Below are 21,161 nucleotides of genomic sequence, written 5' to 3'. Positions count from 1 at the left end.
GCAATTAATAATAGGTAGTATAGTTCCTAAATGTCTATGATAATAGTACCATTTAATTTAATTTATTTTATAGCGTCATCTAGCAGAATATTCTTACACTATTATATGTACAAACGTGACTATTCAATTATTTTCGAAGTAAAGGTGGCGCTTTCTTATATTATAAAATAAATGATTAGTTTACGAACTTTTATCCTGATATAAATATTTAGGATTAATATAAACAATATTTTTAAAAGTTTCACTCGACATTAAAATAAAAAAAATCTTTAAAGTAAAAAAAAATATTTCAATATTTTAGTTGAATTATTACTATTAATTATTAATTGTTTAAATATTTAGTTTCTTATGATCGGTTTAGATAACTAACTCATCTTCTTCTAACGGATGAAGTTCATGACGAAATAAGTCAAGAGGATTTGATTCACAAACATACATCGTATTTTAAATAAAATCACATCATTTTTATCTTACTTTATTTAAATATTTACATGCAAAAGTAAAAAAAATGTAGTTACCAGTTCACAATTTTAAATTCTCTTTTAGTTTAAACACAGTAAGTACAAAATGAATTAAAGGTCTAAACTTTTATCATAACTAATACGAAACGTATTATTTTTAAATAAATACATATCACAATATAAATTCAGTAGGCTTTCCTCAATTGCGTTTTAAGTTTAAGAATTATCGAGGATAACATTCTGAAAATATAATATTCACATCTTTTTCGCATACATAAAATATTAGTATAGGACAGTGCCATCTACTGTCGATTCTTAAAAACGTTTAAGAAATTTATTGTCATGTTATAATAACTATTAAGCTTAATTATTGAGATAAAATAAACAGTAAGAATAATTTAAAAAATTAATCTTAAGGATATTCTTAGTGCTCTTTAATACTAGATTTTGTTCTCTGGATTATATAAACTAAATGCAAGTAATGAGTATATAATACTAATAAAATTTGATCTTAACTTTAAAATGCTTTAAATGGACAAAAATTACTATTACGGAATAAAAAAATTTAAACAGTTTTATTATTGTTTACGTATACAAATAGAAAGACTATTTTTAATTATAATTTACATTTTCAGGCTTATTAGAATTTTTCAACTACGATATGATAATTTTGATGGACACGATACATTCAAAATTTATTTCATATACTTCGTTTGGGTTCCATCTGATATTAAAGCAAATAAATAAGAAGTTTCTGTTACTGAGTATCATTAAGATTCAATATTTTAAATATGTCTACTGATGCTGGTTCGAAACAGTCTTTACAGAATTTTCCATGTTACGTAAATATCTATTCAAAGAATCAGTCGTTGTTTGTAAAATACTTAAACCAAGTTTATATTTAAATTCGACTATACGCTTCAGGAAACCGAAAAATCCGCCATCTTGATTTAATGGGGGATACGTTATAACTTCTGGGCCATAAGTGGGATATGGTGATGTCGGTGATGGTAATTTAGGTTCAGTAACAGGCTGTGGTGATGGTGGCATTGTCGAAGTTGTCTCTGACTTTAATTCTGTTGTTGTTTCAGTATTCAAGTTCTTATTCTGTGTAGTTGTATCTGATTTTGGTACACCATTATTGAATAACGGACTGCTTTTATCTGAATCAGTTATTGGATTATTTGTGAAAACTTTAAATGATTTTGTTGTTACTTCAATCTCGTCGGAATTTTCAGATTCTGTTGATGTTTCTTCCTCATGATCTAACGGCAGAGTTGAAATGCTTTCAACCACTTCACTTTTTAATGTGGTAGAAGGAACCCCGGTTGGTGAAGAAACTTTAGGGTCTACGGATGTAGGATAGACAGCTAAAACATTTTCCGGTGACTTTGGTAGATCTTTGTCTTTCATTACTTCATACAAGCTGGTATACTTCGATGGGATGTGAGGAATTTCATCAATTTCATTACTTAAAAATATATCTGTATTATCCTTTGTAGATTTGAGAATGTCTTCGATAGATTGAGTAATGCCTCGCTTTTTGCGTAAACTACGTCTCTTACGTATATTTCTAGGTCCGTGTTCAGGGACTACGGCAGGTGTGGCCGATTCATCACTCAATTCTTTCGGTACGTTACCAACAACGAACTTATTATCTACCGTGCCACTGTTAAAATTAGAATTCGAATTATCACTATATTTGTCTTCGCCTTCATCAGCTTCGCTATTTGATCCTAAAAACATTGATGTAGGTGAATAAGTCGCTGGGTGACTGGTGGTCTCCTGTTGATAAAATTGTCCGTCGAAAGGATAAACGGGTTTGAAGTCGGATTCAGGTGATGGTTTAACACCGTAGACTACAGAATTAGATGTGTCGCTGCCAAAAGATGATGTGCCCGCCGGACCTGTTTGTGGTGCTGTATAAATCGGTTCTACAGCTGGATATTGCGGATAGGATGTTGAAACCTTATCATATCTTGTTTCAGGTGTATACGCGTGTCGAGTCTCATACTGCTGGCGATTATAACCAAGCTGTTCAGGGTAAACAGCGCCGTGGGCTAAACCAGTTTTCTGCTGGGCGTAATGTTGAGCTTTATAGTGGGGATCGTAGCTGGCTGCGTGTGTATGTTGTACTTGACGGTACCTAATATCCTGGTCTTTCTTTACTTGATACCTATTCAAATTAGGCGTTTGAGCTGCATATGGATTGATCTTGTGTTTCGCGTGAGCTGGCATTCCTGCAAGAACAGTTCCAAGCATTTCCTCCTCCGCCTGACCATTGCCTTCGCTTCCGTATTCTTCAGCATTGTTTTTGTAAATATCATCTTTCTTGTCCACTTCAAAGGTTCGTCTTACTGGTGTTGCAAATGGATATAGGAAGTAACTGGCAATCCCTACTAACCCCGCTAATCCAATTACGCCTACACCTACAGATGGCATTACTTCTCTTGAAAAATAGTTGTAAATTTGTGTGGTTATAGGTCCTGTATTAGACGGTTTGGGTAGCTTAGATGATTTAGTTTTATTTGCATTTTTAAGTTCACTTGTTACAGCAGTGGTGTTCTCGGCTTTTGGTTTGGTGGTCTTTCGTTTCTTTGTTTTATTCTTCTTTCGTGTCGAAGAGCGTTTTGGTTTTTTAGTTGTTGTTACGGGTGTACTAACTTCGATTTCTATCTCCTGTTCCTTAGCTTCCATAGGTAAAGAGGCTGATTCACTTACAACCGGTGCGCTTGTGCTTACTTTTGTTTTATTTTTGTTCTTCTTTTTAGCAAGTTTTGTAGTCTTGTTGACTGATACTGCTGTGGTCGATGCTTTTGTTGTTGATTCTTTTTTTGTTGTAGACGCTTCTGTTGTCACTGGAGTAGTTGTTGTGGATATTGTACGCTGTCCATTTTTATTCTTTTGTACGTTTGATAAAACTGTATCTTTAATTTTATTATAAACATTTTCGTTGATAGCAGATCCACCGGCGATTAAATCGGATTTGTTTGTACTGCTAATGATGGGTCTTTTTGGAATTTTGTTATGTTGTGATCCTTTAGTCTTATTTTTGGCGTTCGTTGGTTTTTGCTTCTTCGGTTGTTCTTCAATTTTAGTAGGCTCGGTAGATGACGACGGGTTTTCTTTATTTGCCGGATTGTTTAAAAGTATCCAAGTAGAAATTCCTTCGTTGGGCGTAGATGATTCACTGACAGAGTCTGTAACAGCATTTTCTGATTCCAATTCCTCCATCGTTATTGGTACGGCAATACCGATATGTGAATTCTCCGATGGTTCATCACCGTCGTCGTTTCTAGTTTTAATACGATGCTTAATCTGATTCTTTAATTTCGGCGGGATTCTTGTATCTATGACCACAGGGTTCTCTATAGTATCATTGGAAGTTTTATGAAGTAGTTGAACTGCAACCTTTTTTACAGAATCGCCTATTATGGGTGGCCTTTCTTTAACTTCTCTCGATGTGCTCGACGATTCGGATTCAGATGGAGATATTTCATGCTGGGCGATCGATTCTTTTCTGAAATAAAAAAAAGTTGTAATTATTTCTTTATTCACTAATCGTTTAATTCACGTTGAAGGTAATCGCAATCATGTATTAATTATAATATAAATATGTTAGCACTAAGCAAATACAGGCAAGTATTAGATAGTGAACATTTTATGGCAATTTTTTTTATATATGTGTGTATAAAAGACGTATGAGTATATCAATACACCTTGTCATCGGAAGACGATGAAGGTTAGCTGCTTTCACTCTGTCCTTGTGGAATTCTATAGGGGAAGCCTATGACCAGCGTAGATGTCATATAACTAAAATGATTCTTTTTATTTTTGGGAAACATACAATGATAAAAAATAAGACATATCACATGTACATTATAGAATTAAATGATGATAGATATACTTAGCAATTAACGTGTTTATTTACTTCATTTGAACATAAACTATTTTTATTCGGTATGACACAAAGTTCATCTCTTTTTCAAGTTTTTAAAAAGCTCTAATATTAATTAACTCTAATCTAATATTATTTATAACATAATTATAGTGGTTTTCGTTTTGAACTTAAATACATTAAGTTTAATTAAGCTTCTAATTTATTTGTAATAATATTTTATAAGAAAGTAATTTAGGTTATGAACAAAGGAACTTATTTTTATTTGACAGGCACTATGATCATTTTTAAATTTGTTTTTTTTTACCAAACGTTCAAAGTACATGTTGTAATAATTATCAAAAAAAGATCTTTTATTCTCATTACTTATGTTAAATTTTATGAGTTAAAATTCCATATTATGTAGAGTTACAACATTTTTATAATTATGTCATACAAGAGTAATTACATGTTATCGATTATAATAAATATTTGTAATAGTTACTAGCTGCTAAGAAAGATTTTGTCATGTATTAGCTATGAAAATTCGATTTGAAATTTATAAAGAATATTTTTCTGAAACCTATTGCTAATTGTAATACTTGTTTGTGCCCCGATATTGATAGTTTTATAACGGAAGAAATGGAATATAGCAGCGGCTTTACGCTTGCAAAAATTGGTATAAAATTATAAAAATAATTTTGATTGTATTTACGATTTCTTTAATAAATAAATATGTTTCGCTGTTCAAGAAAGAGGCAGGCCACAAAATCAGGGATGACCAACAAGCGGCCCGCGAGCCGTTTGCGGCTCTTTAAACATATTTATGCGACCCACCTAAAATTTCTATTTTCTCCTTTGAATATATTATTACAAAATTAGAAGTACATACTAAACCAAAAAAAATTGTTTGTGACGAGTTATAGAGACTTGTTCTAACATTTAATATGAACATCTCGCGTCTGCGCGATTTTTTTGTGCTTTGTATATGAAGCCTTTTACTTTTTTAAGTTTTAAATTTTCTCTTCTAACTTTTATTACAAATAAAGTTTTGTAGATTTTTAATAAGTATAACATTAAGTGAACAAAGACAGATGTCTATCGATCACCATCACCCTTTCGTTATCTTTTGGTGCGCGGAAAAGTTATTAAGTGCTGAATGTATACCTCATTTTCGGTAAGTTAATGTATGGCAGCCTCTATTCAAAAATCAACGGTGTTTCCCAAATTCGGATAGCATGTTATTAAAATTAATTATAGTTTACTTTGTTTTGTTAGAAGTTATTGGTTATTGCTTTGACGCATTCCAATAGTAAAAATTTATTAATCTAAGATATTTCAAAGTGATCACTTTTCACAGGGCTATTGTAAAAAGGTGTAAAAAGCTTGAAAGGTTTATTTATTGTTATTATTAACTTATTTATTTTATTGGATGGCGACCATTTCTAGCACTATGAAGCTTGCAGAGACTAATTTTTGTTACTATATTATCGTAACGTAATTTATTATTTCAAAAACCATTTATTTTTGGATAGGGTGTACCCTACATTAAATGACAGCAAATGAGCTATACCTTCAACCCTTTAAAGTTTTACAATGTAGTTTTTCTTATGCTACTTTTTACAACCGGTTTGAAGATTTCAAGCGTGGTCTAAGTAATTCCATTGATAACCAGCGTGAGGGATCTCCTTGCGTCCGACAACGGAAATTGACATCGTAATAATGCGACACATGATAAAATCTGAGAAAGATTCTCCTTTCAGTAAACATTGAAATTCAAAAATGCCGTCGAAAAAACACCCAGATAGTGATAAGCAGTGAGTCAATTACCTGCTACTTATCACAATGTGTATAAATCTGTGTTATTAAACTTTAAATAAAATGCAAAACATTATTTGGTTAACATTAACAAAATTCAAAACGGTTTTTAGAAATAAATTGACAGAAAAATTTTACTATCCAATAAACGAATATTTAAATTACAAATATCCTTGGCACTGAAGTCGCCTGATTACTTTGATTTCATTTAGGCTATAGCTAATAAAGTGTTTATGTATAAATTTGTGTGAAACTTTATTGAAAGATGTGTTATTGTGGAGTTTCTTCCTGCTTCTTCTCCACAACTTTTTACTGACTTTATTACTCTTTGAAAGGTAGAGTCAAAAATACAATAGATTAAAAAAAGACGATCAATAATAGTTCTGAGAAAAGTTACAATGTTAAAGAATCTAAAAAATAAAAATACAACATGCAATCATGCCTAAATTGACAAAGAAATAATTTTTAAAAACAATAAGATTTAATTGAATTTTTTGTATAGACTTACAGTGTCACCTCTCGTAATTGCAAGAAATAAGACCGAGCAAGAATTTTGTGTCTTATTTATTGCCACGCCTAAAACCTTTTCCATGTTCGGACGAAATTATTACATGCAATTTCTTTAAAATTAAAATGTTAAATAAAATATGGGTTAGGTGAATGATAGTTTTTTTTTTAGTTATTTTCTTATTTTCCTTTTATGCGCAACCATTTTTATACCATCGGCACAATAAAAAAACAGATATGTTATCTCCATAGTTACTTCAGTATTGTCGGAAATATATTTTTTTTAACACACAACCCATTCACAGGAGAGTATATGCGTTATGGTATTGGACATACTGACTTCTCTTCTTGATGTGCTACATTTTTAAAACCTTTTTATATGGTCATTGCATAATCTCTGTTATATTTTTAATTTGAACTTAAATCACTGTAACTTTATAACTGACATAAACAAATACTTTATAATTATCTCCTAATTCTTACTTGTATGCAATTTACTTTTAATGCAATAATCTTGCTTTAGTCAGGATACCCTATATTTTTATAACTTATGTATAAATTCGTATGTTTTTCTTCGACTCACGATCGCAGCTTACCAAACTTACACGGCAAAATTAATAAATATTTCGGAACTATTATAGTTTCGGTCGGCATCAACAGATGGCGCTAGTTGTTCGCAAACGCATAAAAGGAACACCGTGCTGTAGAATAGACAATAAACAGACAATGGTACCAGAAATAAAACAAAACCACTTGTAATGTTTGTTATCCTTTATTATAAAACACTTAAAAATAATAAATTTTAATAAATAATTAATACTTACCACAAATGTACACAAAGGTTGAATAAATAGTTACATATAATACTGAGCATAATGCTTAAAAATAAAATAAACATTTGTAGAGATAATTAAACTAAACATTTTAATGTAACACTAATAACTTACATTTTATAATCACATAATATTTAAAATAATTAAATTATTTTATTAATTCAAAAAATGTGTAAAGAAAAATATTAATCTTCGAAAAAAATTGACCAATTATTTTTTAAAAATAATTTTGATTAAATTCGTTTTATTTTTATTTCATACTAGAAGTGCCCGCGAGTACGTCCGCGTGGAACAAAAAATTATTAAGTGTTTTTTTCGTTAAATTTTTTTTCTAAAATAAATGTAGCCTAAGTTACAACTTATTACATCAACTACCTGCCAGTATAAGTCCCGTCAAAATCGGTCCAGCCATTTTAGAGATTAGCCGGAACAAACATACTGATAGACCAAAAATTTAATAATGTTATTATGATCTATGTTATATATATTCATATGCATGAAGTAAAAAGCTTTTCTTTTAATATATATAATACAAACTGATAATCCAATTTTATTTATTTATGTAGATTCTTTTTCTATATAATATATCCAAGTTAAATATCACTTTACTATCATATGTAAATGGATAGTAGTACAGAATTCTTTTTTTACATATTTGAAAATGTCTAAATAAGCGCAGATGTCCACTCCTTTTGTATATATATGTATAATAAGTCTTTTATCATATGTCGATGACGAAATTTTGTTTATTGAAAAAATAATGACATCAATATCGACAACAAATCATTATGGAGTTTTGAATTCCTTTTTATTTTTTCTTAATAAATATTAATTATTTTGCCATTCGTTCATCATTAATAAAGTTTAATACGCGCCAACAAAATATTCTCTGAGTTACGGATTATTATGAATAAATTTTAAGATTTAGCCGAGGCAACAAATCGGATTGACTACGTTGTAAAATTGTGTTAAATACAATATTGTTGAAAAGTAATTTCAGAGAGTGAACAAATACAAGTTATTGGTGGGTATACCATCACCAGTAGATATAACAATCAATGAACATAAACTCGAATAAGTAACAGAATTTATATATCTGGGACAGATATCGCTCAGTGATCAAATGTCTAAACAACTAGCCAAAACAATTTCTACAAGATAGATGAAATACTGGTATACTAACAGAAATAATTAAAAGCAATGAACTAGGCATCAACATATAAAAAAACTTTTGATACATGTAATCTATTCAGCATTACATATTGCTACGAAGCTTGAGCTCTAATAAAACAACATAGACATTAATTGGCAAGAACTCATAGAGCTATGTAAAGGAGTATCCAGGGGATAAAACTAAAAGAAATAGAGACATAAGAGGAAGAATAAAGCTAAACGATATATATCATGAATCCAATTGATCAACGAAGATGGAGATGGACGGGTCATATGCATCGAAGCTAAGATCATAAATGGAGTAAAAGAGTGATCGTCTTGTGAGGTCGGGATCAAAAAGACAGAAGATAGGAGGACTGAGTAAGAACGACTTTAGGCCCCTCTTGGGGCCTAAAGTCTTCTTTCTTTCTCTCTTGGGTTGCATCTGACCGGAGACAATGGCGGACGTTGAATGAAATCTTATCCCAAAGGTATACCTAAACAGGAGATATTTTATGTAATATAAATTAATTGGTAAAAAATGGAAATTTCCGAAAAGGCTACATGTCGACGCACAGAGGTCACAAGAGATTTATCTTGTTGCTTAGTAAAGACATTGTTAGGTTACTTATCAAATATAAAAAGGTTCTCCAAACTGTGTTTTGCATTTAAAATGTGCAGTAATAATCAAAATTGTGCTAATCATTAACAAATACCACTAGGGTTTTCGATAAAACCGGTTGGAAGCGGTTTGCATCTAGTGTCTTCCGAATATACTTATAAGGATGTCTGTTAACATTGTACATAGACGTTCACTATATCTTGTCTTGTGTTAGGTTAGGTTAGCAAGATTTGCCTCCTTCTGTGAGATCGTCATGGTCCTGAAAAAGGCGGATGAACAAAATCGGCAGAGGACAAATCTCGCTCGGAGATGACACCATCAGCGCTGTGACGCACCTCCCGACGACTCTCCGGAGAATGGTGTTTTATCATAAACGGGGCCCTCGGAGTCGCGGGTGTTTAGGGTGGGGAGTAAACTCCCACTAGCTTCAGCGAATCTGAGGCGGACGATGGGTCGATGTGGTCTCAAATCATTATGATAACACCACTAGGATTTCAGGTGTATCGTGAACCGAAAGAACGCGTGGCAATCCCTGACCGGGAGATATCGCGGTACCCTGCGTAGCGCAGAGGGCAATCACTGGGGGGGTTTTAGTGTGTGGGAATATCACATAACCCTGTCCTTCCCTCAGAGACAGGGCATCGTATACATCCGAAATATTTTTCCCCAAACCCAAAAAATAGTTTAGTAAGATTTAAATTAATTATTTCAAAGAACGTGAATTAGAACTTCTACTGTATTAACTTGCATTGTTACATCTTCGCAGATGTGGCTTCCACTATAATCCCTGTCACAGATGTGAACGAGAAGATAAGTATAAGCTTTCCTCTAGCAACCTGTTTGGGACAACTTCAAATCAAACTTTACAGCTACATATTTAACTTAACATTGTCCGTCAAACGTTCCATAAAACCGTACATCAAGCTAACATAAGTAAAATCTTTATGATCCTTTGTCCTATATAATTTATAGTTGTCAATAAATGAACGAACTAGTCATTTTGTAATTTTAGTAAACAATACTAATGCTGTCTGTCCACTGGATTTTACAGCATACTCACATTGAAAATGACAAACCAAAGCAGGTGTTTAACCATGAACTATTTATGATTAAAAAACAGGATCGCCGCCTCTGTAACCATCGACCGGTCATATTTATTTTACCAGAAAGGACAAAGAATCTGTTAACCTTTCTTGCAGCTACTGGTAGAGTTGAACTTTGTTTGTGGTAACGAGGCATTAGTATTGTAAAAATTAAGATGATAAAAGCCAATGAACTGCAAAGGAACTACCTTATATCTTACCTTCTTCATTGTAATAAATTTTGCTAACTTTAAATGTAATTAAAAGTAAGAATATTGAGATCTCTTATAAAGATCAAACAATTATATTTGCGACTAAGCTGTGCCTTATAAGCGCTTTTGTACATGATTTTGGGGTTTACGTGACAAGGGAATATTGCGAAAAAAGACAAAACAATATATATCTTTAACATCTGAATTAAATTTGTTAATTATAAAAACTGTTATTCCGTATTTTTGTTATTTAACAGTTGCAGTCCATATCTCACGTCTTCTCCTTTTATTTCTACGACCATTAGAAGTCAAACTTCTACTGTTAGTTCTCAATTTTTGTGTTAAATTTCTCATCCACTGTTTTATTTTGAAAAACATAGTTGGCTTCACTGATGGCTCTACATTATTATTTAGTTTGCCAATTTTGTGTAATATAGGATTCAAGTTTCTTAAATATGTAGACGGTTCGAGTACCATTTTATTATTACTGTCCAGAAACCATTGTGGATGCTGTATTTCTATTTGAGGCGCTTGTCTAGCATACGATAACGCGAAAGGGGCAAAGAATGCAGCAAGTCCGGATACTCCAGCAAAAAGAATTGCTAAAGGAGTTAAAATAAAGGAAATGATACCAAAACTCAACGGGTTAATAGCGGCTAACCAATTAAATGCACTAAGTGCAGGTCTAAAAAAATCTATGATAGAGGAAAAACTAAATATATCATCGTCATTATCACTTGGACGGCCGGGTGTTGAAACGGTAGATAACGCTGAACTTGGAGACGCAAAATTTCCCGGCTCTGCAGATTCCTGTGCTGTATTAGCATTATAGTTTGTCATAGCTGCTCCTTCTATAGAGGCACTTTCATTTTCTTCCTCATCATCAGCCGATTCACTATAGTCATTATTGTTATCACCTGATTCCGAATCGTCCATCAGTGGTACACCAAATGCACCAACAAATGAATTATCAGTATCCTCTTCTGATTCTATGACTACATTTTTATTAATAACGTTAGTGTTTACTGCAATATTTAGATCAGGGCAAGCCTCTTTACCTTGCCCTTGGAAGGTGTTATTTAATGAAAGATATATAGTAGGGCAGTCGTCGGGTGAAGCACTGTACTCTTCCGGCCTGATTATAATTCTGTCTGTGTATGCTGAGGTTGGTTGGAAAGTTGTGACCTCGAAATTGTTGACGGGATATTGAGGGTAGTTGTTAACATTATTATGATAATTATAATGATCGTTTGCCGGTTTTGTGACTCTTATAGGTCTTTGAGTTGTTGTTACAGGTTGAATGACATGGTAATTTTGCTGAGGCCAAGGCGGTGGGTAACCCACGTTTGTGATAATAGGTGTTGGAGTAGGTGTAGTAAATACATATGTTGGTCTAGTAGGTGTATATATGTTGTCTATGTACTGTATGTTAGGGGGGTTAGTAGGATAATGTTCTGAATGTGGTCGTGGCTTGTAGTAAACTTTCTTTGTAACTTTTGGATGATTGATTTTAGATAGTTCACTGATTTCACTACTAGTATCCTCTCTGCTACCGTATTCATTATCATTTATTTTATCGTCACTTGAATCACTTTTTTCATTGCTAAAATGTAAATCTTCATATTTCGTTTTATCGGTCCATTTTGTAATGACCTTTCTAATTACTGGTTTATTTTTCTCAGTGAATAGATTATCATTTACTTTGTGTTTTCCATTTTTAATTATTGAAGAATATGCCCTACCTGTTTTGCTAGATTTATCAAAATTGTTATATCTTAGTAGGTCTTCATTGGTTCTAATTGTGCGGCTTGTTCTATTTGTTCCTTTTTTTAGGATAGTTATAGCATCTAAAGTTTTAAGATCATTAAAATGTAAGTTACTATCATTAACATTTTGTGCTAAATTAGTTTTTTGGTTTATTGCTTTATTAACATCTAAGTTATTTGAACTTATAGCTACTGGTGATACAAAAGTACTTAAACTATTATTAATCCTAAATCTATACCTTATAGGGTTTTCGGTTGGTGTTTCTGTTGCACTTTGTGTTGAAGAACCCAAAACACCGGGAAGAGCATCATCTTGTGGCCGCGAAAATACCGTTTGACACATTAAAGTTAAAACTAAAACTAATGTCCATTTTGTACACGCACTTTTGCGCCGCGTCATTATGAACGTCACGAACTCTACCTGTAAAGGAAAAGAAACAGTTATTAGTATATATTTAAAATATAAATGTAACGGTAAAATCAACCTTATTGCATATTCAACAGGGCGTAAAATAGTACGTATGATGTTTAACGTTGCAAAAACTATCCATTCTAATAATTTTGGATCAAAACTATGTTGAACTGGCTATGTAGGGCTATTTTAAAATTCATTTTACTCTTTCACTTTTTGTACCACTTTTGCTATAGTATCGGCGCTTCAAACTTTGTTTTAGGTCATATCATAAATTGTTACTATTTAGTTTAATTTAGATTTATGTTCTTATTTTAAAATAATAGAAAACTTATTGACTTATTATTGTAAATAGTTCTACAACCACTTGAATAGTTTTAATTTATTTCTCGTTAATTGTGAGTTATACATTTGTCTAGTTTCCGTTAGATGTCAACGATGTCTAGTGTGATTGTTATATAATACTATCGTGATGGATACTTTACGCAATAAATCAAATATTAATATTTGTTAAATTTATTATTTTGTGAGCGCAAACATATTAAACATGCAAATAAATGTAGACTTACGTTTATAATTATAATCTGAATTATATTTTCGAAAGCATTAATTATTTAGACTAAGAAAAATGTAGAGTAGTGTTCATTGTTGTCTAAAAAGCATTTAAATGAAAAGTACCTAACTTTGGGGTCACGGATCATGTAAACCAACATAGTGTTTAGTGTTCTCGATTTTTTGTTTGGATCAGTTAAATTTTAAACGATATAAGGATATTATTATACACTGTTAAATACATCGATGCGTTCAATGCGTTCCATTTTACGTATTCCTTTATACCTTACATTACTTTTGATCTTCTTTAATACACAAGTAATTTTATGATAATATTGTTTTTTTTTTTTAAATGATTTTTAATTCATGACACTGTTAGTTATATTATCTGGTGTGTTAATAAATAATTTAAATGCATTTCTAACACGGAAACTGACGATACAGAATTGGCTAGGCGAAAGACATGTATTTTTGTGATTTGAACACTCAATTACTGCCTTTGTGATATACAAATCGACACTGCTAATGAAAAAAAAACACCAAAACACAAAGTAAAGTACAATGTTTGAAATTGATAACGTTGTTCTAGAGTTATAATGCTACCAAATAAAAAAGGTGTTCACGTTCATTTATAATGATATTCGAGCATCAAATCATTTGACCACCAAGTTACATTACTTTTGAACTGAGTAGGATTATATATATTTTTTATTTTAATAGACGATGCTTAAGTAATCCGTTAAGTGTATTCGCATTCGCGCGTAAGTTGTACAGACCGTTATGACCGTGTTATGGAATGTTTTTGAATTTCGATCTTATATTGACAACGAGAGTACGTAAAACATCTGCAAAGAAATCAATAAAGATTTTTGTACAACGTTTAACTGTGAGACAAAAACGGATATCTATTTAAAAAAATATACCAACTGTTATGGATGTTACAAGAAGTCATTACAAAAAAAACATCTCAGTTTTAAGCCCCTTAAGTGCGCGTCTAAATTTCACTTAGCTTTATTTTAAGTTGAAGGGTATTATTGCAGAGCTCAATTTTATTCTTGTATTGATAGTAATGAATTAAATATGTGTATATGTAGGTGGGTGCGCGCGCGCATGTTTCTGTGTGCGCGTGCGTGTGCGTATGCACTTTTATGAAATTTTATAGTACATTTCCAATGACACAAAAAGTTGATTAGTTATGGATGTAAAAGTTTCATATTGGTAAATGTATTTATATATGTATATATACTAGCTGATCCCGCAAACGTTGTTTTGCAAAAAAAATTAAAGTTTTTAATTAACAAATGTAAGATAAGGGTTGATCGTAGAGGGGTGAAAATTTAGGTTTTTATGTATTTTTGTAAAATAAAAACCAAAAAATTTGTTTAAAAAAATTAGGGGTGGACCACCCTTATCACTTAGGAGTATGGAAAATAGATAGTAGCCGATTCTCATACCTACTGAATACGCATATAAAATTTGGTAAAAATCGGTCGAGCCGTTTCAGAGGAGTTCAAGTTCGAACACCGTGACACGAGAATTTTATATATTATATATATATATATATATATATATATATATACATATATATATATATATATATTATTCGCTGTCAAATATTGTGTGTGTATCCTGCGTGGTATCATATCCAAGCTATTCTCCTTGACACTTAACATAGAGTCTATGTTTAGACCAGCAATTTCAATAAATCCATTCAAGTAAGAAAAATACTTCATGCTTATGTTAGCCGATGGTCGACAGATTGATGTCAAGATTTAAATTCATTTTTATTCGATTTAACGTTTGTTTTATTTTAATTTTACACGCACCAGTTCCTCAAATGCCTAATTGGAATAACATTCGAAAATGTTAACGGAGAATATAAAATCAACCTTTTAAACATATTTAGCACAGATAATATATTACTTTTAAAGTAGTAGAGTAAGACAATAACAGCTCTTTATGGTAGGCGCATTAAATCCGTCGTTCGAAATTTAAATATCAACCAGTTTTTTTAACGGTATAACGTTGACACTGTTTTGTAAATATGCACAAAAATCTACGAGGCATTATTTTTAGTTTGCATATTTAATTTTTTATCTGTGGTCTGACAGATAATCAAATTGTTGAATCGTTATATGAATTTTATTTAAATTTATTTTTTTGTATTAATTTACTATTTATTTACGTATTTAAGTCTTCATTGTAGATCAAAATAATGGAAAAAAATAAATATAGTATGGGCAAAATAAAAAGTACAAACGGCGGTCTTATTGCAATCGGCTGTTTACAAAGTATACATGTGTATGTGTATGTGTGCGTGTTTGCGTGGGTGTGCGTGTATTTATAGTATCTATTTATGGTACATTTCCAACGACACAAGAGGTTGGTTGGTTCTCGGTATAAAAGCTTTTTATTGGTAAATATATATATATATATATATCTTATTCACTGTCAAATAATATATGTTTCGTCCTCTCCAAGCATCAATGGTTTTTTTTAATTACTTTTTATGCTACTATTGAAGAAACTTTCAAAAATAGTGTCTTGATAATAGGCCATAAACACGCCAAGGAGTCATTACAAGATCGCGCCTCTAAAACGATTTTAAAAGTCACAGGAAGTAACTGAAAGAGGTTGTTGCAAGACATCATGGTAGCGGTCTTTAAGGGAGACCTATACCTTGATGTGAACATCCATTGACTGGTATGATGATGACCTGTCCCTGCACACTTTGTACTGCAAGAAGTTATTGACCTAATGCATTGCACCATTTCAAGACCATGACATGGAAAACGATACTTCATACGTACTATGCGATCAATTAATCAAAGTAAACAAATGTTTGTTCTTATATATCTATATATAATATGAAAATTTGTTGTTGTGTTTTCGGCTAAGCCAAATGATATTGGAACTTTTTAAAAACAGACGCTTGGCAATTGTTACAGACAGTCCTACGAACCTAGGAAAAAACTTCGCCTTGCATCTTGATTCTCTTGAGCACTCTGTGTTTTGCACTAATCGGTGTAACATAACTTCTGAAGATGCCCCGTGGAGAGGTGAAACACGTGGTGAGTTGTTTGCCGCATACGCATTTATCAGCAGGCTGGCGGGCGGTGCACTTTGTTGCACGACTACTACTGCATGTGCGGAAGTGGCTAAATATTGGTCCTTTTCTTACTTATAATTTGATCACATAGTATATATGTGTATATATATATATATTTATTCGTCAAATATTGTGTGTATAATGCTGTGTGGTATCATATCCAAGCTTTTCTCCTTGACACTTAACATAGAGTCTATATTTAGACCAGCAATTTCAACAAATCCATTCAAGAAATCTGACTCGATCTGAGTTATGAAAAATACTTCATGCTTATGTTAACCGGTGGTCGACAGATTGATGTCAAGATTTAAATTCATTTTTATTCGATTTAACGTTTGTTTTATTTTAATTTTATACGCACCAGTTCCTCAAATGCTTAATTGAATTGCTTGATTGAGAGGTGAAACACGTGTTGAGTTGTTTGCCGCATACGCATTTATCAGCAGGCTGGCGGGCGGTGCACTTTGTTGCACGACTACTACTGCATGTGCGGAAGTGGCTAAATATTGGTCCTTTTCTTACTTATAATTTGATCACATAGTACATTGAAAGTATCGTTTTTCCTGTCATGCTCTTAAAAGGTTCAATGCAACAGGCCAATTACTTCTTGCAGTACGAAATGTGCAGGGACAACATCTATATATCAATATATAGATATTATTCTGCAATCACCGTATTCGCCTGATTTGGCTTCATACGACTATTCAGCAAACTCCAAATGCCGATGTAGGGAAGTCGTTTTGATTTGATGGACGAGATAAATACCGAATCGAAGAAGGTCTCGAAAGCTTTATCGCCTATTTCGAGGAATAATCGGACAGCGATTACTTCGAAAGGGATGAAATAGATTTAGAAGAATAAATATAAAATTCAAATTTTATAAACAATTTTAAAGACGTAAAATTGTTCAAAAAAACAGAACAACTATTTCTACTGTCCAAAGTTGTAAGTTAAATAACTTAGAAGCGAAAAAAAAAACTGAATTACAGTAAATATCCGATGTTTATTCCCCGGAACTTATCCACCAACTTATCGAGCTTACTTACATTCTACAAACAAATTCATCCTACTTTTTAATTCCAGTATTATGTACATAAAAATAAACATATAAGATATTCAAGTCCTCGTGACTTAAATATATAACATAAGGTAAGTAAGTACATAACACGATGGACCCTTTGTTTGGTTTAACCGCAAATGATGATACATTGGAAATAAAGAAATTTAGAATTCAAATGTTACAATCTCTGAATCATGAAAATTTTAAATTTGCCAATAATTTGCGGTTACTGTACTGATGAAACAAAGATGTTTGTGTGTGGTATTGAATACGAAAAAATTCTTAGACAAAAAAGGTATTCGTGGTGAAAAAAATATTCTTTGTTGCAAGCCAAGATATACAATACAACATATATATACATATATAACAGTAACATATTATTATTAACTATTGATTGTCAACTTTTTATCTATACCTTTAATCTATTTTATTTTTGACTCTACTCTGCTTCGCAAGATGTTATTGTGTCTAAAACACATCTTTGAATAATGAGTAACATAACAGATTAATACATATAAACTTTTTCAGATATAGCCTAGATGAAATCAAAACAATCATGCATCATCACTGCCAAGGATTTTCATTCTAGTAATAGGATTATATTATTTATTATCTATATATATACAAATATATACATTGTTCGACCGTTACGAATATTATCAGGTGGATATTCGTAAGGGGCGTTAAAAAAGTCAGCTATTGACCTATTTCTTAACGAAAGGAATATTTATGCCTAATAATTTAACTCTTAATATCCCAGAGTTTCAATTTTGAATTTTTCGTTTATACCGAATGTTCACATTACTATTAGTTTTTTTTTATAGGTTGGCTGTACGAATTTTACTGTTATATAATATTCTTTCCAACGAAATTTAAAAAAAATCTATTTTTCCCTTCATCTAGATCCGCAAACAAAATAATATTAAAAAAAAAAATCACTTTCGTAAATCAGGCTATTAAGGGTTAAGTCTCTAAGTGCATATATAAAGAGAGGAAAGATATATCATAATTAGAATATATTATAAATAGTTTTGAATACGTGGATTGTATAAATAAGCAATGTTGTCTAGTGGTGATGTCAGGCTGTCACATAAAATTGAATGTTTGCCCTTTTCAAGCCCTCCAGTAGGTATTATATAAGCATATATAGTGGCAGCCGAAACTAACGCCATTAAGCCAGTTGATTCCATAGAACATCCGCCTGCGCAATCGAAGAACTCGGCAGCCTCCCAACCTGGTAATATTGCACGTGATATAACAAATCCAGGCAAAGTATCTGAGGGAGCCCTTAACTTAACTTAGGTAAACAAAGGTTACGCTAAGCTACTTCCACGCACTAGCCACTGAGCTCGCAAAGTTTGCTTATAAAGCGACAGTGTACAGTCGGCAAAAAAAGCACATAGACAAAGAAATAAGTAGATGCTGACAAGTTCGTCGATGACGTCACCGATGTACTTGATAACGGTGAAGTCTATATTATCAAGTAGATTTATTTTTATTATTATAAAAGACTCAAAAAAGTTTCTATAGCCGTCAATATTTTTATTAAAACAATTTTAGTGTTCAGTATCCTTTGTGTAACATCAATAACTATTACTAAAAAGTTTAAAGTTTTCTTTAATTACAGTACAAATAAATCTTATTTTTTAACCGAACAATTTGTAATAGATGTATAGATCGTACGCCATGAGGTCAATAACCCAACGGCCGTGACTGACAGAACTGGAATACGAAGCATCACTGACCTCTAAAACTAAAACAGGCTTTTTGGGTTCGGTCAGCCGGTTTTACAGTAAAAAAATATCTCCATTCAGTTCTGTTCTTTATGAATATGTAATATCAGAACATTAGATTTTATATTTTTTACCTTTGCTAAAAAAACATACTACTTTTAATTTATTGTGATCGCTTTTGTACAACAAATGAATACTAGAATTTCTCTAAATTTATGACGAAAATTTCAAATGCGTACCAATCTGAGAAGTGCTCATAAATAGCAATAAATTTCATAAATATTCATAAGTTGTACTTCTTCCTATTCTTCTTTTCAGTTGACAGACACCCACTGAAAGGCAAAGGTATACTTTAAGATCGATGACCAGTCTTATACAGGCTGCATTCAGCCACTTCCCGCGACCTTTACTTTATCATCGGTCTACCAGTTCTGTCCACACAAGAACCTTTCAGCTCCAGCAATTATCGATTCTATGAACGATATACTCCACCAACTGCCAATACAGACGAGCAATTCTTCGAACTACCTCAGTGACATTTGTTCTTCTGATCACCTAATTTCTGATTGAAGCTCACAGTGAAACTTCGAGCAATTTCTTTATATTGCTCTTAAGGTGACATTGATCTCCAGTAGAATTTTTAGCCAGTTTTTGTTTGAGCTATTTTAATTTAATTTTCTGGTAATTCTAAACCATTATATATATATATATATATATATATATATATATATATATATATATATATATATATATATATATATATATATATATATATATATATATATATGTCATTGTTTTTGCTCATAGACGCACACTGCAAGATATATGTCTCTCCCAAAACATCTATAGGATGAAATGCCATAATCGCCATACTTGGCGGGTGGGTTGGCGATTGCAGTGTGGTATTATGGTACGCAGAGAACGCTGCGGCCTATACTCCGGAAACTTGGTGAGCAGTGGCAGTCCTATATAATTAATGTACTAAATGTGAATTGTGTAGAATTGTATACATAATATGGCTTATTATAAAAGTGTATGTATAATATTAGTCTAAATTCCCATTGTTGTATCATATATGTACTTTAGAGTTTATGTTATGGAGAAGGAATCTGGCACATCTTTGGTATTTTTTGTTCTTATATATACCGTTTCTATTTTCACAATAAAAATGCCTTTTTTCATTATTCTATTCTTTTTCTACAGTTGGAACTCGTAGTGCTTGTTATCAAGGTATTTCTCTTCTATTTTCCTTTTGTCGAATATCCAGCTTTTGGTAGACATGTTCTTTTACAATCGCCCCCTTCACTCTTTCTCTGACTGGAGCACAATTTATTGAGATAAAATATGTATATATATAAAATAGCAGATGTTAATGATAAAACAAAAATAATTAATTTAAAAATCGCTTCCGCTTATGACACATCGCTGTCACTCGAGCGCGACCATTATGTTAATCTTATAACTGCAGACGGGTATTGGAATGCGTTCTCGTTTCCATCTCGCCTACTCCACTCTTCTGGTACGTATTATAATGAATGAACTTATATATGTACCGTATTTTTGTTTATCACCTTTAAATAATTGGTTAGCAATTAGCTCAGTAAATTTACTATCAAATTAAAATGAAACACAGTAATGTTTGTAATTTACTGATAAATGACATTTACAATGTCCGCTACTATTGGCTTCTAAGTCAAAATACTTTATTATATGAGATCATTACAATTATCTATAACCGTCAGGTGAAAATTACGTTTATGTTAGTTTGTATATAGTGAGAAGTATTTGGAATTTTTTTTGATGAATGTATGAATACCATTTTTTTTTAAATAAGAACAATTGATTTTCAAATATCTTCATCGTGAATATAGTCTGAAATATAGTAATATACCTTTTGACATAGCCTGTGTTTAATACAATGAGTCGGTATGTTTTAATCTAGTAACATGAACTATGTTAATGCCT

The 21,161-nt window shown here is 31.8% G+C and overlaps 1 protein-coding gene across 1 annotated transcript in view; it reads right to left on the bottom strand.

Moving 5' to 3' along the window:
* Positions 1 to 1,256: 1,256 nt before the first annotated feature.
* Positions 1,257 to 21,161, bottom strand: part of LOC137931908 (mucin-4-like) — a 37,059-nt gene continuing 17,154 nt past the window's right edge. The window contains exons 2-5 of the mRNA XM_068775426.1: positions 12,570 to 12,751; positions 11,302 to 12,167; positions 5,176 to 5,194; positions 1,257 to 3,981 (exon numbers count right to left, since the gene is read on the bottom strand). Coding sequence (XP_068631527.1) covers positions 1,257 to 3,981; positions 5,176 to 5,194; positions 11,302 to 12,167; positions 12,570 to 12,730 — 3,771 coding nt within the window. The 5' untranslated portion in view covers positions 12,731 to 12,751. The remainder of the gene's footprint in view (positions 3,982 to 5,175; positions 5,195 to 11,301; positions 12,168 to 12,569; positions 12,752 to 21,161) is intronic.

Source organism: Battus philenor, unplaced genomic scaffold (genome assembly GCF_028537555.1).
Source record: "Battus philenor isolate CCGP_79_NKW_IND1 unplaced genomic scaffold, ilBatPhil1.0.hap1 SCAF_11, whole genome shotgun sequence".
In the NCBI taxonomy this organism is placed as follows: Eukaryota; Metazoa; Arthropoda; class Insecta; order Lepidoptera; family Papilionidae; genus Battus; species Battus philenor.
Note: the sequence above shows the minus strand (reverse complement) of the source record. Positions and strands in the feature narration are given on the sequence as shown.